Here is a 16,673-nt window from a genome sequence, read left to right as displayed (position 1 = left end):
GCCATGAAAAGTTTTTGCGCCATGTGTCGCGAGGCACGTGCCATATTTTTTTCCTGTAAACAGGTCAATGACCACAACAATTTTGTTACATTGCATGCACGCGGCGCGGCCGCGGAAAACATGCAAGATTTTTCAGTTTTTGAAAAGAAGCTGGAAGTCGTCACTCGATGTCCCAACCAGGGAGTAGTAAAATACAGTATTTTACTACTCCCTGGTCCCAACCCCAGTCCGATCCGCAACGTTACACTGCATAATATTAACTACTTCAGAGACAGTCATCAACAACTGATCCAACAAACATTTCGTAGTGAACCTAGTCCTAGCTAGCTCAGTAGCTGGATATGTAGGCGATCTTCAACAAATTCCAAACTGGCGTCTGATGCGGGTGGCTGGCTAGGCTGTGGACCGACATCTGTCAGATAAATTTGCCTGCATGCACGCGGCGCGGCCGCGGAAAACATGCAAGATTTTTCAGTTTTTGAAAAGAAGCTGGAAGTCGTCACCTGGTCACTCGATGTCCCAACCCCAGTCCGATCCGCAACGTTACACTGCATAAACTACTTCAGAGACAGTCATCAACAACTGATCCAACAAACATTTCGTAGTGAACCTAGCTAGCTGGATATGTAGGCGATCTTCAACAAATTCCAAACTGGCGTCTGATGCAGGTGGCTGGCTGTGGACCGACATCTGTCAGATAAATTTGCCTGTGACTGTGTGCGGAACATTTTAGAGAAACTTCTGACAGGAAGTTTTTGTGATGAATGGCACCTTAGCACTACAGTACACCAAGTCATCCAGTGTTTCCAGAGGCCGCATGCCGGACTTTGAACTTATCAGTGATTTGCTTGAGCCAAGCAGTGATTAATAAAAAAAATACCTGTTCTGCCGAATGTCTGTGCAAGGACTGCTGTTGAAAAGAAGGAGCACATTCTACCTCTCGGCTCGAGTCTTTGCCTTTGGTGTCCAGGAAGCTAGCAAGGCTGTGTAGCTTTAGTCTAGCTTTGGTCTAGTGTGAATCTCTGATACTGGCCTCAAGAAGCACCAATCACAATGGTGAATAAAAAGATTGGATTCTGTGTAACGGCAATGGTGTGTGCACTCGTTGCCACCGTCATCGCTCTCCGCTTCATGTGGAAAGACGAACTAGCGGACGAACACAGCAGCAAGCAGACCATATTTGGCATGATATCGGTGCTGTCCTGTATACTGACGTTTGGTTGCTATGGTATCTTCATCAAGTCGCCAAGCGTGCAGGAACTAGTAAGACTGATCTAGAATCATGGTAGATCCTTCACAATCGCCGCATTTAGCAGCATGTACATAATATACTGTAGTGTCGCGTATAAAAGCATGACCCGTATAGAAGCATGACCCGTATAGAAGCATGACTCGGATAGAAGCCGATTTTTTGAAGAGCGCCGTGACACAGAAGCACGATTTGAATAGAAGCATACGTGCAAGTACATGTATGACAATGTGCACTGGACAGTGTAGGCTGAAGATTTTGACGTAGAAGCGTGTTTAAAAATAGAAGCATAACTTGAATAGAAGCATGGTTTGAACCCCGGCTTATACGGCCGTAAGCACCTGCTTTTATACGCGACATTACGGTACCGGTATGTACACCACACCTTGCAACCGGAAAAATGGTATGAGGTATGCACATGATATGCACATGATGGTGGAACCTGTCCTAAAGGACACCTAGGAATTGAGGATACCTGGGAATAGAGGGCACCTGGGAATTGTGAGCACCTGGGAATGGAGGACATCTGAGAATTGAGGGCACCTGGGAAATGAGGACTGTTTGGGCTAGTCAACTCGGTGTCCGTTTTTCTCCTGTTCCGCTGTATATGACTCCCTGGGCGCAGCTGGTCCCCCTTTTTAGGGGGTGCACGGCCGCATATGTGTAGGATGTCTGGTGCATGTCACTCATGGTCATTATGTGCATGCTGAACCTAGGTCGAAATGTTAGGGGGGGGGGGGTACACGTGCCCCCCCCCCCCCCCCCCCCCCCCAGGCTACACGCTTGTGTACTGTAGAACCGGAAAGTCTAACGTTTTAACGACCAATTTTTTCCGTTATTGGAAGAAACGTTATCAAGAGATGTCTGTGTAAAGATGCGCATACAGGTGGGTGGCCAGGTAGCTATCGTTAAACTTTCTGAACGTTATTATGCCAAAATTACAAAAAACGTTTAACCTTTTGGTCGTTAAACTTTCCGGTTTTACAGTATATGCAGTCGAATGTAGCTTACTGGGTAATGGTACACCTGGTGCTGTCAATGGGTTCGGGCGTAACCTGGTCCATTCCTTTGCATGAGTAATACGGACTGGTGTGTGGCCTGGCCCATCAGGCATCAAACAACACTGTGGACTGGGATCTGGCAGATTTATATGGCGCATCTCTAGGAGTCTATCAAGTTCTTGACGTGTCCATAGCACATCTGTATGAACTTTTCAACTGATCATCCAACCTCACAAGCCGCACCAAAGAGAAGAGGGGAAGGGAAAGTGAACTCTCATAATTAAGAAAGAGATGTTTGGTATTAGATGTAATCCTACAAGGTTCATTTTAGGATGGCAGGGTGGAATAGAGACAGTCCTGCTTTTGACTGCTGTTGACGTCTTTCTTTCTTTTTCTCTCTTTGGCATTTCTCACAGCAAATTGATCCAGGCGTATTTCAGGTATGTAGTGTGTATGTACGATTATGTTGACGTTCTCCCCTCCCTCTCTTTCTCTCTCTCCCTCTCTCTCCCTCTCCCTCTCTCTCTCCCTCTCTCTCTCTCTCTCTCTCTCTCTCTCTCTCTCTCTCTCTCTCTCTCTCAGGCTTCTGCACAGTAATAGTAACGTGACTTCTGTGTTTGTATGCCTTGTAGGTGTATCTCTCCATTGGTGTGTCAGGCACACTGATGTGTGTTGCCTTCTACACGCCGACAGACTTTGATCCCATCATGCTGCTCACCTGGGGTATCATAGGTGCTGGTAAGACAGATCTATATGGTACTTTAAGTACTCATACTGGTATAGCTCGCAAACGTAGGGGATTTCTTCACTCTTCCCTCTCTTCTTCTTACACACACTTCATTCAATATGATGTCACGGAGAACTGTGCATCATCTGAGTCATTGGGCGTATTGCTGCGTATTGAGATAAGTTCGTACTTAGTGTGCTTTGACTGCTTTCTTGTTCCTGATGGGGCACACGCCTCATCTAGTTCCACTGCCCAATTTATGCTTGATGTACTTGGTCCGGCTCATCGCAATTGTCGCTTATCTCCCACGCACCTTTTCACAGGTAAAACCCAGTCCAATCACGATATCTAACTTACTTTTGCTTGAGAGGTTGTGATGGCAAGGTCAAAGGAGGCACCAAAGAAACCTGATCGCGACTAGCGCTTTGAATCGCGATGTGTTCGACTTTTTTGGGAAGTGGGAATCTGGTCATTCACTGTCTGTGTTGCCAAAAGCCAAGCGCAGTGACCCGAAGACCGGAACTGTGGTAGGGGCAACTGACATCCTGGGGAGCGTGACAGGCTAGGCACGCGTGCACGGCAGAGGAGTAGGAGCTGCATGAGCGTCATCATGGTCATGCTGAAGAAGAAAGGTGTTTTTGATGCGATGCGCCCGGCGGACGGTTGTTGTTCCTTGCTTGGTGGACCTAGCAGCAGCACTACAAGAGTCGTGGTCAGCGTATCCAGTGGAGCGTATAACAGCTGTCTGGAGAGGCCTGTATGCCTCGAAGGCGTTGTTGAAAATTAATACACTGTGGCGACACACAGGTCACACTGCCCACAGTTCCTTCAAGCACCGAAGTGACAGCCACAACTGTTCCTTTCCCATTGCTGCCATACGACAGCCTGAGAAAGAAAGAGATAATCCAGTCTACGCCAGCAGCTAGACACCAGCAAATGTCAGCTCATGTAACGGCGCGGCAGCTCGAGTGATGCAGAGTTGAATGAACTCTGGACCTGTAAGAGTGTGAGTGCAAGAACACGCTCCTTCGCGGATTTATTTCGTGTATTTTGCTTACCTTGCTTCCTTTCTTCGACTCGCTTCACCTGATTCCATTGCTGAATTTTTTTTCTTGTGGCAGAGAGTATTTTTGTATCATGCTTCCTCACTATGCCTACTGGAAATTTCACAGAGCGGTAAAAAACCTCCTGTTCTTAGTGGCGATAGATAAGCGACAATTGCGATGAGCCGGACCAAGTAGGTGTATAGGGCTGCTTATTGAGTTTTGCCCGCTGTGTGACCCGAGCCCAGTCTGGTTGTGTCATAGACATAGAGGTATGTGCTTGTTTCTTTATGTTTCAAACTGTACATGCAGGTCTGTTGGTGCCATGTCAGATTTTTGGCTACATTGCTATCAATAACGTTGGGTGAGTCAGTCAGGCGAACTGCCGCATTTTGTACTGTGAGAGCCGTGTGCGACTTTATTAATCGAACTCAGCCATGTCACAGAAGAGACAGACAGACAGACAGACTACCAGCCTGTTGTCGCACATGCTTTTCAGGTGTTTCTATTGTGAAAAGGCTCTTGTGTGATAAGTTATAATTAGAGGTGTTGGCTCATGTCCCTGTAGATTCAGTGGTGTGTGTGTGTGTGTGTGTGTGTGTGTGTGTGTGTGTGTGTGTGTGTGTGTGTGTGTGTCCCCATGCATGTGTGTGTCCCATATGGTGCAGTGGTATGTGCAGCGATTTCCAATCGATAGGTTGCGGGTTCGATTCCCGACGATTATGGTCACACGCGTCTTTCTTCTCTTTCTCAGACTCTTCCTGACTTTTCTTTCATTCTCCTGGGTGGTTACCAACAGCCAGTGCATGCCGGAGTATGTGGTGTGATGTGTGTGCGGGAAAAAAATAGAAAAGACCAAAAAGTAGGGATTCACTGGCCAGAAAAAAGCCACTTCATAGCTGTGTGGTGTAGACCAGGCTGAATAGTGGTGGTCAATTCTTCAGCCTTGCAAGCTGTTGAATGGTGCAATCCCAGCAAAAGTTGCTATGGCTTCTGCTGTAGCATCGCTATCATCGCCTCCGGCGATGGGCGTCCAATGGTCCCCATGCATGCATGTCTGCTCATGTGTGTCCGCCTCGGCTGTGGAAGCTGGTGAGTCGTACAACCCCAGCACAAGTTGCTATGCATAACATAGCTTGTTCGTTTTCATCGCTTCGGCGATGTGTGTGTGTGTGTGCATGTGTTTTGTTGCCCGCACATTGTGTGTGTGTGTTTCTTGTGCCTGCACAGCTATGCCGTCGGTCCAGCCGTGTGGGCTGGTCTGACTATGGTGGTGTCGTTCCTGTGGGGTGTGCTCATGTTCAAAGAGGAGCTGGAGAGCTTACCAGGCAGTATCGGTGGCCTTTGTCTCCTTTGTGTAGGCATCGGTGGAGCAGCAATGTGCCAATCGGAGGTGCCTAACCGAGTCGTGGGAATGTGTACGTTCAGTCTACCTAATCTAGGAGAACCTTCTGTTCCACACAATTATATTGTTTCATGCAGACATACAGAGAACATACCGTATTTTTCGGAGTATAGTGCGCACCTTTGTATAACGCGCACCCCCAATCTTCATTGAGGGTGCGCACTTCAATCTTCATTGAAGTACATGCATTTCACATTCGGAGCATAGTGCGCACCTGCGATTTAGGGCCTAAAATAGCACGTCTAAAGTGCGCACTATACTCCGAAAAATACGGTACCGTATTCACAAAGCATATTTTATTAATGCCCTTTGTGTATGAGTGCTCTGTATGAACATCGGTTCTCTTGCTTTGGGATACTCTTCTTGTCACCCTGGTTTGTATCTAATTCCAGTGCGCGCACATGTAGCGGTGCCGGTATGTAATAATTATGTTCCCGTGAAAACACGTCTGTGTTCACCCTTGTGGTCTAGGCAAAGATGATTATTTTCGCAGTGTTCATATCAATTTTGCCCAGGGATTTTTGAAAAACATCAAATTTCCATGCAATTATAAATCATGTCTTACAGACTGCTAGTATTATACATGTAGGGTGTTTAAAGATTGTGTTGCTGAATTGCGTGGAGTCTTTCTGCTCTTCACAGCATCACTGTATCAGGCTCAACATTTCAGGATCTGACTGATTTGATCAAGAGTACCTAACCCAGATTGTACAACCCTGTTGCTATCATGCACAGGGTGCAAGTATTGTGTACAGGTTGTCGTCACTCGATATCAAGTTGCTGCCACTTGTTTGTCACTCGATATGAAGTTGCTGCCATCGCAGACCCCCACAGACTGGAGTTGCACACTCTTGGGAGTTATGACTACACTACTACTACTACTAGTATAAACACAGAAGCCTTGCTTGGTAGTTTAACATGTTTTTCGATGTTGACAGCATGTTACAAGGCGAGGACGCGTAGTGCTCCTGACTACAACCATAACCCGGTTGGCAGAGTCCCGGTCTTGCGACCATTTGAACCGTATTGGGAAAACCCAGGTTCGGACCCTCGTTACTCTAGGGGTTGGTAGGATTTAGAAAATTTCTTTTTTGTTGTTGTAGAAGTCGTCGTGTTGCCGCCGCAGTATTGTTCACGTTGTCGCGTTGCTGCAGACGTGATCCCTGCAGCGGCAGCAACGCGACACCGTGAACAATGCTGCGGCGGCAACAGGACGACTTCTACAACACAAAAAAAGAAAATTTCTAAATCCTACTAACCCCTAGAGTAACGAGGGTCCGAACCTGAGTTTTCCCAATACGGTTCAAATGGTCGCAAGACCGGGACTCTGCCAACCGGGTTATGGTTGTAGTCAGGAGCACTACGCGTCCTCGCCTTGTAACATGCAGTCAACATCGAAAAACTACTACTACGTACTCTTGATCCTATGTTTTGTATATACATGTACCGGTAATGTACTTGTATATTTAGGTGATGCATCCATTGCTATTGTGCATGTTTGGTGGTGTGTGTGGTGATGGCATGCATGATGGTGGTAGTGTGTGTGGTGATGGCATGCATGATGGAGGTGGTGTGTGTGGTGATGGCATGCATGATGGTGGTGGTGTGTGTGGTGATGGCATGCATGATGGTGGTGTGTGTGGTGATGACATGCATGATGGTGGTGGTGTGTGTGGTGATGGCATGCATGATGGTGGTGGTGTGTGTGGTGATGACATGCATGATGGCACTCCTGTACGTGCAGGTTTTGGCCACAGCGAGGATGAGCAGCGCTCTCTGCTCAGTGTTCAGTCTTCCAAACCATCAGAGGGGGACTCGTCGCAGAGTGGTGGCGGTGGCTCGTTCATCATCGGCATAACAGCGGCCATCGTTGTGGGTGTGCTAAACGGATCGCTGATGGTTCCATTTCACTACTACTCCAAGGCTGTCAGTGACCCGAATGCCGCTATCAGGTAACTACCATGGAACTGGTAATGTTACCCGGCACAGTGTACTCACTGTACCGTCTACTCAAGTGTGCTCACTGTACCGTGTGCTCAAGTTTGCTTCTACAGTCAGACCTCGTTTATCCGGTCCTCTTTTATCCGGATCCCTCGCCATCTGGGAGAAAATCGTTGGTATATGCCATGCATACATACAGTATGTGTGTTCGATTATCCGGTTCCCTCGCCGATCCGGATATTTTTTGTGGAAAACTGATGCGTGCGGTTAAGCGAGGTCTGGCTGTGCGTGTACTGCTAAATGAAGTGACCTTACGGTTTGTGTTTTGTATTGTGCTGTGCTTATGTGTGGTATGTGTGTGTGTGTGTGTGTGTGTGTGTGTGTGTGTGTGTGTGTGTGTGTGTGTGCGTGTGCGTGTGTGTGTGTGTGTGTGTGTGTGTGTGTGTTGGGTGGTCGGTTTGCGCGTTTCCCTGTACATGTGTGCAGCTACTCTGTCAACTTTGCAGCAGGAATTGCCATTGTCACCCTGCCCGTAGTCTTCACATGGTTCTTGATCAAGCACGGCACGAACTGGCCGCCATTCCATTTCTATCGCGTTGGATTGCAAGGACTTGTAACCGGATTCTACTGGGTAAGCGTTGAGAGGAGCAGAGCAACACCTGAGAGTCGCCAAGCTCAGGGTCCTCGCTATGATTCGTTTTGAACTAGGTCACCGTGCGTGTTTATATTCGAATTGATAGAAACATCTTTGCAATGCAAGAACCTGTACCAGTGTAGCTCTAACATGCTATGTACAGTCAACTTCGTTAATAATGACTGCGGATATAACAACAATTCGCGAATAACGACAGAATTTCCATGCCCTGAGCAAAGTCCCATCCAACTGCAATACATATAATGAGACTTTGGGTATAAGGACACTTCGCGAATAAGAACATTTTTCTGAAGCCCCGCCAAGTGTCGTTATACGCGAAGTTGACTATATCACACGTTGCTTGCTCATTGGTTATTGACAGTAGCGCGTGCTCTGCTGAACAGTACTAGAACACGTGTGCGTCATTCCGCACCTGTCCGTTCGGTGTTTGTTCGGCCCAGGCATGCGGCTACTTTCTGGCTACGTACGCAACGCAGTACTTGGGCAATGCCGTCGGCTACCCTCTAACCCAGACGTGCATTCTCGTGAACGGCTTGTGGGGAATTCTCTATTACAAAGGTGAGCAGTGCAACAATGGCATACCGATAAATGGCTTGAGAAAACTAGCAGGCTATTCGTTTTGGCTCCATGAAGCTAGTGTGACGCGTATATTTACTTTTGCAGAAAGCATTCTACCTCTCTGTTCATGTTCAACTGATACCAGTATAGACATGACAGTGTGTTGATCAACAGGTGACCTTGTGCCTGGAAAAAGACTGCTGGCTTTTCTGTTATTTGCTTTCCTTGCGCTAGAAATTCGCGGCAAAGTGAAAGTTTCCTTGTTTGCCATGTCTGCTTTAATCATCATCGGAGGAGCTGCAGTCTTGGCCAAATTTGGGACCAAATAGCAGAACACGCATACTTCTGTTTCAGAAGCAGGCAACAACTTCACACAAGCGGTTTGATCTTGAAGTTTGATTTTTTTGTCTGCTTTCTATTGTTTTGGGTTGTTTTTCTTGCCATGCCCATCACTCAAAGTTTGAGCTGGCCTCACTTTGGGGTCTTCCTATACTAGTATATTTTTCCAAGACTTGTTAGCGGTGTGAAACCCTGATTTATGGGGTGATTTATATCTTCTACGGCACATTAGAGACAGTATGCTACGTACATGCAGCCATTGTTCATTCTTCTTTATCGGTAGACTGCCAGCATAGTATCTATCAATTTATCCAAAAATCCGGTGCTCACATGTTTTACTAGGTTATTCTCATCTCGTATTGAGGCTTCTATTGGATTTTTAAAACAACACTTCTGTCGGTTCTGTCCGCAGATTGAGGATTTTTAAACTAGTACTTTTCCAATTAATTTCACCAAGCACGCAGACGTAATACCCGTATGCGCAGCTGCACCTTTCTCTTTAGCTCCAATCCCAGCCATGTCTTTGACTCACTTTCACATAACACTGGTGCAGTCTCAGGCGTCTTTTCCGATGACTTTTATAGACAGATTTCAGTAGACATAATTTTCTCCATATAACTTCAAAGGCTTCTACAGCCAAGTGTATTTTACCCTCGAATTGGCGTCTATTTACAGGAATTTGATCTGAGCTACATGATTGTACATGTCTCCCTTTTATGTTACTTCCCTCCAATCACAGATGCAATCCACATCCATGCCTTCTCAATATATTATATCTATTTTTTAACCAAAAGTATACATTTTTATCCAAAAACAAAATCTTCAAACACTATTGCAAAGTTGTACAAAACAAAATTTAAAGATTTAGAACATGCCAGCACCCAATTGGTTATTACTACAATTGGTTAACTTAATAATGATTCCACGACTAATCGTTGGCCGGATGTTTCCTTGATTGTCAAAACGAACCTATGGACAGTACTGGGGGGAATGCGTATACATGTGTTTCCTGCTTCACCGTGAAGCGAACATGTGTTGGTACCGCGGACATACAAAAAGAGGGGCTGCCCACTTTTGCCAAATTGTGCACTGATAGAAGTGAGTTGTTGATTATTATTGTACCCAGGGAGTTTTCACAACTAGATCCCTGATTGTTTCAGAGCTGCAGTACCTTGCCCAGGGAGTACTACTTCGTAGTAACACTTTTAGTACAACAGTGCTGCTCAATGAAAATTTTCCAGTCGTGTCACTCAAGTTTGCGCCTTGCACCAATTCTCACCCCGGTGTTGGCAAGTCTGTAGGGCAGTGCCACACCCGCAGCATACTTGAGTGACGTGACTGGATTTCATTGAGCAGTGCCGTACTTTTGAAGTAGTACATACGGGTATACTCCCTGCTTTGCACCTTCATTTCACATTGTTGCACAATTCAGTACTACAACCGGTCATTTTTTCTTCCCCGTACGATAGATTGGATCCAACTCGGCTCTACGCATGCATTGGAGCTGGGGAGTTTTGTACAATCCTGTTCTCTTAGCAAAGCACACACTCTTCGGATTTCTCCGGAACAACACACCAGGCTAGATATCTGACAAGAACCTACTTGCACGAAAACAAGATAGAGATGAAACAGATGATACCATAAATCGATAACTGAAAAGACGCACCCACTCCGATAACTGACCCGCAGTCATGGTGTATCAAATTCTGAAAACATGCTATACCACGACTCGACAAAACAAGATTTGAAGTATGGCATTTCTGGGAGAGAGAGAAAAAGTATCAAAATTTGTTCTTGATTTTATGCATAAGAGAAGACCACTGATGAGAAAATAGACCTATTGTGATGGGTAACAACAGGAACAGATAAGCAAGAGTATGCAACTCTGCTTGGGGTGACCCATGGAAGATTATTTTTGTTCTATATGATGCATTCTGACAAGGCGATGTCAACACAAAGTTCCGCCGTGGATCCTGAGCAGCAGCTGCGGAGTTTCACGCACTTGATTTATGTACCGTTGGTAGCACAGGCCTTCAACGGGCTCAGGCCTTCAACGGGCTACGCAGTGACTGGCTACCATACACAGTTGCTGCAGGTCAATGCTTGGCATTGAGACAGGTGTCGAGGAAGCCCCAGGCAATCTCCTTGACGAGCGAGCGGTCCGGAATGGACTGCGCCATGCCGTAGATAGCCGCCGAGCCGGTGCTCTTGGCGCGCGGTGACTTCATGATCTCGGCCGTGCATTCCTTGACGTCGGTGACGAACGCCTCGCCAACGCCGCCATCAGTGTGCCGCAGTGTGCAGCAGATGTGTATGGAGGCAGGGAACTGAAGAGTGTTGAGGTTCCAGCCACGCTTGCCCAGGGCCGCGCCGAGTCGATAGATGTCAAAGTCATTGGAGCCGAGAGCAATGACAGACACGTTGGGGTCGCCGTAGATAAAGATGCCGGGAACATCGCTGAGAGACTCCTTCATATAGCGCGCCGTGGTGACGATCTTCTTCGTGCTTGTGACGTAACCGTCTTGACCCATGAACATCATGGCAGCCCAACAGGCAGCAATAATGCCACCGGCTCTGCTGCCAGCGATCGACGGTGATGCGTATATGCCGCCTTGCCAGTCGGGTGCTACGAAGTACTGTCGGTGGCGCAGGTCATGGCTGGCATACAAAATGACCGAGGAACCCTTGGGTGCAAAGCCATACTTGTGAGTGTCGGCTGATATGCTTGTCACGCCGGTAACGCGGAAATCAAAGAGCGGCAGTGGAAAGCCAGCTTCCTCCATGAACGGGATCAGGAAGCCACCGAGACAGGCATCGACGTGTACACCGACACTGTACTGACGGCCAAGTGCGGCAATAGCTTCAATATCATCAATAACACCGTGTGGGAATTGTGGTGCTGAGCCGACCAACAGGACAGTACTGCTAGTGATAGCCTTACGCATTGCGCGGATATCAACTTGCCGGCTCTGCTCATCAAGGGCTACATGTACAAGCTTCATGTGGAAGTATTCACACGCCTTGTCGAACGCGGCATGAGCACTGAAGGGTGCGACGATCTCGGGGACGGCAATGCCCCGCTCGTATCCGATCTGCCGGTAAGCACGGCATGCCATGAGAATGCTCTCCGTGCCGCCTGACGTCATGGCGCCACACGCATTTTCAGGGCCATGGAACATCTCCACCACCATTTGCACCACCTCGCCTTCCATCTTCCTTATACTGGGAAATACGTCCGCATGGAGAGGGTTGGACCAGGCAAATTTCGAATACACCTCACACAAAGTCTCACTCAGTTCCTCAGAGTTGAAATACACCGTGCCAGAGCAACGTCCCTTTTTCCAGTCGGCACCACCAAGCAGTTCATCCATCTCCGTGGCACGACTTACGACCTGTTTCCTGCCGAGTCCTGAGGCAGGCAATCGCGTGGTGAACACTTCACCTTTATGAGTGCGAAAAGCATCTTCTTTCGTGAGATCTGTCAATATTTTGTCCAGCTCTGATTTCACATAGCCATTCACAATAGGCAGTGATCGCAAGAATCCGAATGAGAAATCCTTCAGCCTCTGCCACAAGCTTTTCTTGTGATTCAAAAAAGACCAGAGCCAAGTCAAAACAAGAACGACTGCTGTTGTGTAAGCAATAAGTCGAACTTCAGATTCTTCAAGATTTTTGACGTCGTCGGGGATGACTTTCACAAGTTCAACCAGCACAACATCCTTCGCTAACATCAAGGCGTCCATGGCTCTGATCGGGGACACAACAGAACCCCAACAGATCAGACACCAAACACCCTACAAATTTTGGAAAGGAGTGACTGTTCAAACTGCAAAGTATTTTCTTCTCCGAAATGTGATGTGCGTCGTACATACTACATGATTGTACAATAATTCTCGCTGTTTCGATCGGCGCGACTGGCGCAGCGCCGCGCGCCGGACACAAACGCCAGATCTACACTTTTTATGTAGCTTCCCGGACGCGACGATTGAGCAACCATGGTGACCAGGGAGCGCGCGTAAATAACAATCATGGATAATTATTTTACTATTACGAGTACTCTTGCTTGAGCTTGGCTCTTTCCTCTACCAAAAATTATAAAATTGTACTGTTACATACATACCGTGAATTGTTTTCATTTTTTGGTGTTGTGTTCTAATCATTCGCCATGCCACTGTGAATCGTACTCAGTTTGCCCGTAAAAGAGGCTTGTGTTCGTTTATAACAGAAAAAATGCCCCATCGATGCATCACACTACGGCACTAGCACTGCAGTACTGACATCCTTTTTCAGGGCCCATGATCATGGCCGGCTCTGAGTCCCGGGTCAAAAAGTCTGCAGGCGCAGGGGGAATAGGCCGAAACGCTGTGTACCTTCTTTGCCCGCCAATGCACCACTCAGTCAACGCCGCCGAATACTGTAGCAACTAGTATGACAATCAATGAAGCCGACGTCGATGGAAACAAATTTGGATTCGGAAACATACGCCCTATTGAAGTCTTCGACGCAGCAAGGAGGCTGCAACAACATAAATCATCATCAGACATCAACCTGACAAACCGTATACTAAAGCAATTCGCAGACATCCTTTCCCAATCACTATCAGTATTGTTCAACTACAGCCTTGATGATGGTGTGTTCCCGTCCTCCTGGAAATCATCCACTGTAATACCGGTGTACAAGAATAGAGGTTGCGCCAAAGAGCCTACCAATTACAGGCCTATATCCCTTCTCCCATGCATAGCAAAACTAATGGAAAAGATTCTCTCGGAACGTCTACTTCGATACTTGATGACCGATGGTGTAATTTGTAAAGGTCAATTCGCATATGTACGCAACAAGTCTGTAACGGACCAACTTATCTTGCTAACCCAATCAATGGCTGTAAATACTGATGATGGCACTAATTTTGACCTGATATCTCTAGATTTCAGGAAAGCATTCGACCGGGTCGACCACTCTATTCTCCTAAAGAAATTCGGTAAGATTGCTACAGCTTCGTCAGTAAATTGGCTGAAGAGCTTCTTACTATCTTAGGGGATCGACAAATTGAAGTGAAGGTACATAGCACTAAATCGAAGAAGCGGAACATCAACTGCGGAGTGCCTCAAGGTTCCCACCTTTCACCACTCCTATTCCTACTCTATAATGACCTGCCCAACGCTATGCAACATTGCACACAATATCTATTTGCAGATGATGTCACCCTCCAACTGGCTTACAAACCTGAAGACACCCTCGCCAGTAGAGCGAACATGCAGTCTGATCTCGATGCATGTCAAACATGGGGCAGGAACAATGGAGGTGAATTCTCAGCAAGCAAGACATCCGTGCTGTGCCATAGAGCTATCAATGATACACCTACTGCAGGAATCCAATACCAAATGTACAATGAGCCATTAACGGTGGTTTCTGAACTGCAACATCTTGGCATCACCTTGACCGACAACCTGGATTTCCGCAAACATGTCGCCTCAATAACTTCGAAGTTCAGATATCGAGTGCACCTACTGTCAATTATGTCCCAGCAACTTACGCCTTCGGCAATGATCATACTGTACAAAGGGTTCGTAAGACCTGTGATCGAATATAGCTGTACGGTGTGGTCGTTTGGATCTAATAAGAAACCCATGACCACTCTTCATCAATTACAGGCAAGGTTTGCTAGAGCTCTACTGAAAAAGAAAAAATTTGCATTTGATTACACTTCTTCCAAATCTGTCTTAAATTCTAAATGCTCTCTAGAGTCAATAGCCTATCGTCGTCAAATCATCAGTCTCACTACTTTTCACAGATATGTTTTCCATCATCGTGATTACCTTGCTGATTTCCATTTGCATTTGATTACACTTCTTCCAAATCTGTCTTAAATTCTAAATGCTCCCTAGAGTCACTAGCCTATCGTCGTCAAATCATCAGTCTCACTACTTTTCACAGATATGTTTTCCATCATCGTGATTACCTTGCTGATTTCCATTTCAAGATTACGAACAGTGAGCGACGACCAAATAAAATCATTCTTCCCAAATTTAAATCATTGTCTAAGTCTCTCTTCATGTTCCGAACTGCTATTCTATGGAACTGTTTACCCCCCAGTCTAACATCGGAAGCCTCGCTCTATAAGTTCAAAGCTGCCCTAAGGAAATTTACAGCTGACCATGCTTATGCAACATTGCCTGTTGGGAAATCCCTAACAAAATAAGAAAAAATAATAATAATAATAATAATAATAATTTGAAACTCGGATGTTGAGCCATAAATAAATGTAGAAAGGAAAAGGACATAAGGATACGAGTTAAGAGTAACTCTCCATCACTGTAACTGGATACTATATACAGTCAGAAAGTGCAATAACTAGGCACAAAACTGACAGAGTACTGAGACATTCGACGTCCTGACACCTAGCTTCAACACATCTCCGTAGCGCTAACCGACAGCCTTCCAACTTGGAAGGTTCAAGGTTATGGAAAGACCAAAAAGGGGAAGGCAAGCGCAACGAAAACGAGCAAAAGCTACAGTCCCAACGGAACAAAGAATGTCGATTGTTACTGGACGATGACGAGACCAGTACGATATTTGACAAAGCGGTCTAACTACAATTCGAAGCAGCAAAGCAGCACACCACCCAACTAACTTGGGCGGTGTGACAGTAACAATCACTCTTCTTGTTTTGCTTAGCTATTTTAAACTGCATTTCAAGAGAGGTGCAGAAGACAGGCGGCGGATATCAAATGCAAATTGGACAGGTCTCAAAGGTCGTTTCTCAACTCCTGTACATGGATGCCATTAAATTGTATGCCAAACATCGCAACCAGCTGAAGCCCATGATCAACGTCGCCCAGATCACAGCTTCGGCCATTGGCCTGGAGTTTGGTGTTTCGAAGTGCGCCACGCGTCATGTACACCAGGGAGTGATTGAGTCAAGTGATGCGGAGCCTGTCGAAACACTGTTGGGTATGGCTTTACCCACCCTGCAAGAAGATAACATGTACAAATACCTCGGATCGATTGAATCGGCTGCGCTGCCGCATGGTGAGATAAAGAGCAAGCTTCGTGAGGATTATGGAAAGCGATTAGATGCGATCTTCAAGTCTGGATTAACGGCTGGATATTTAGCAAAGGCAATAAACACATACGCGGTGCCACTGCTCACCTACAGCTTTGGCATCATCAACTGGCGACCCGTAGAATTGGAGCAGCTGGATATCTTGCTCAGGAAGAAGCTCACCAAGAAGGGATGGCATCACCCTCGGGCTGACAGAGAGAGGGTGCATTTGGTGCGCGCCGAAGGCGGCCGTGGATTCCAGAGTGTGGTAGATCTACATGAACGATCCATCATCCAGATCAATAAATACATCGAGGGCCACCAAGACCACATTGCCATTGCTCTCCTAAAACAGTACCATCATGAAAAAGCAAAATACTCTGTCTCCAGTGATGCTGCGAAATATTTGGCAAAGATTGGTATGGAGGAGTCAGCCACAAAGGAGCAAATACGCCAGGGATACCAGCGGCATGGGGAGGAGACAATCAGAAAGAAGCCTCTGCATGGCCAATTTTGGCTGATGCTGCAGGATGCTGAGCTGGATCCAGGGCTCTCCTTTGCGTGGTTGCGGTTTTCTGCTTTGCGTCCGGCGACAGAGAGTATTGTCATGGCCATACAGGACCAGGCTATCCCAACACGGAACTTGCAAGAGATATTTAACCCTTTGGAGTCCGTAACATTTTGCTTCCGCAGAATTTGTGGCAGTCACGAAA

The 16,673-nt window shown here is 46.7% G+C and overlaps 2 protein-coding genes across 2 annotated transcripts; one reads left to right on the top strand and one right to left on the bottom strand.

The window, feature by feature from the left end:
• Positions 1–508: 508 nt before the first annotated feature.
• On the top strand, positions 509–9,886 carry LOC135810152 (transmembrane protein 144 homolog A-like). Its single transcript, XM_065323619.1, has 9 exons — positions 509–1,263; positions 2,667–2,690; positions 2,883–2,988; positions 4,333–4,384; positions 5,251–5,438; positions 7,170–7,377; positions 7,853–7,997; positions 8,462–8,579; positions 8,814–9,886. The coding sequence occupies exons 1-9, from the start codon at positions 1,054–1,056 to the stop codon at positions 8,906–8,908; spliced, it is 1,146 nt and encodes a 381-aa protein (XP_065179691.1). The 5' UTR covers positions 509–1,053; the 3' UTR covers positions 8,909–9,886.
• A 616-nt stretch (positions 9,887–10,502) lies between these two features.
• LOC135810151 (sphingosine-1-phosphate lyase 1-like) lies at positions 10,503–12,773 on the bottom strand. The gene has a single exon (XM_065323618.1). The coding sequence runs from the start codon at positions 12,659–12,661 to the stop codon at positions 11,015–11,017; it is 1,647 nt and encodes a 548-aa protein (XP_065179690.1). The 5' UTR covers positions 12,662–12,773; the 3' UTR covers positions 10,503–11,014.
• Positions 12,774–16,673: the final 3,900 nt, after the last annotated feature.

Source organism: Sycon ciliatum, chromosome 2, assembly GCF_964019385.1.
Source record: "Sycon ciliatum chromosome 2, ocSycCili1.1, whole genome shotgun sequence".
NCBI lineage: Eukaryota > Metazoa > Porifera > Calcarea > Leucosolenida > Sycettidae > Sycon > Sycon ciliatum.
The sequence above is the reverse complement of the archived record's forward strand: the minus strand, read 5'-3'. Positions and strand labels throughout refer to the sequence as shown.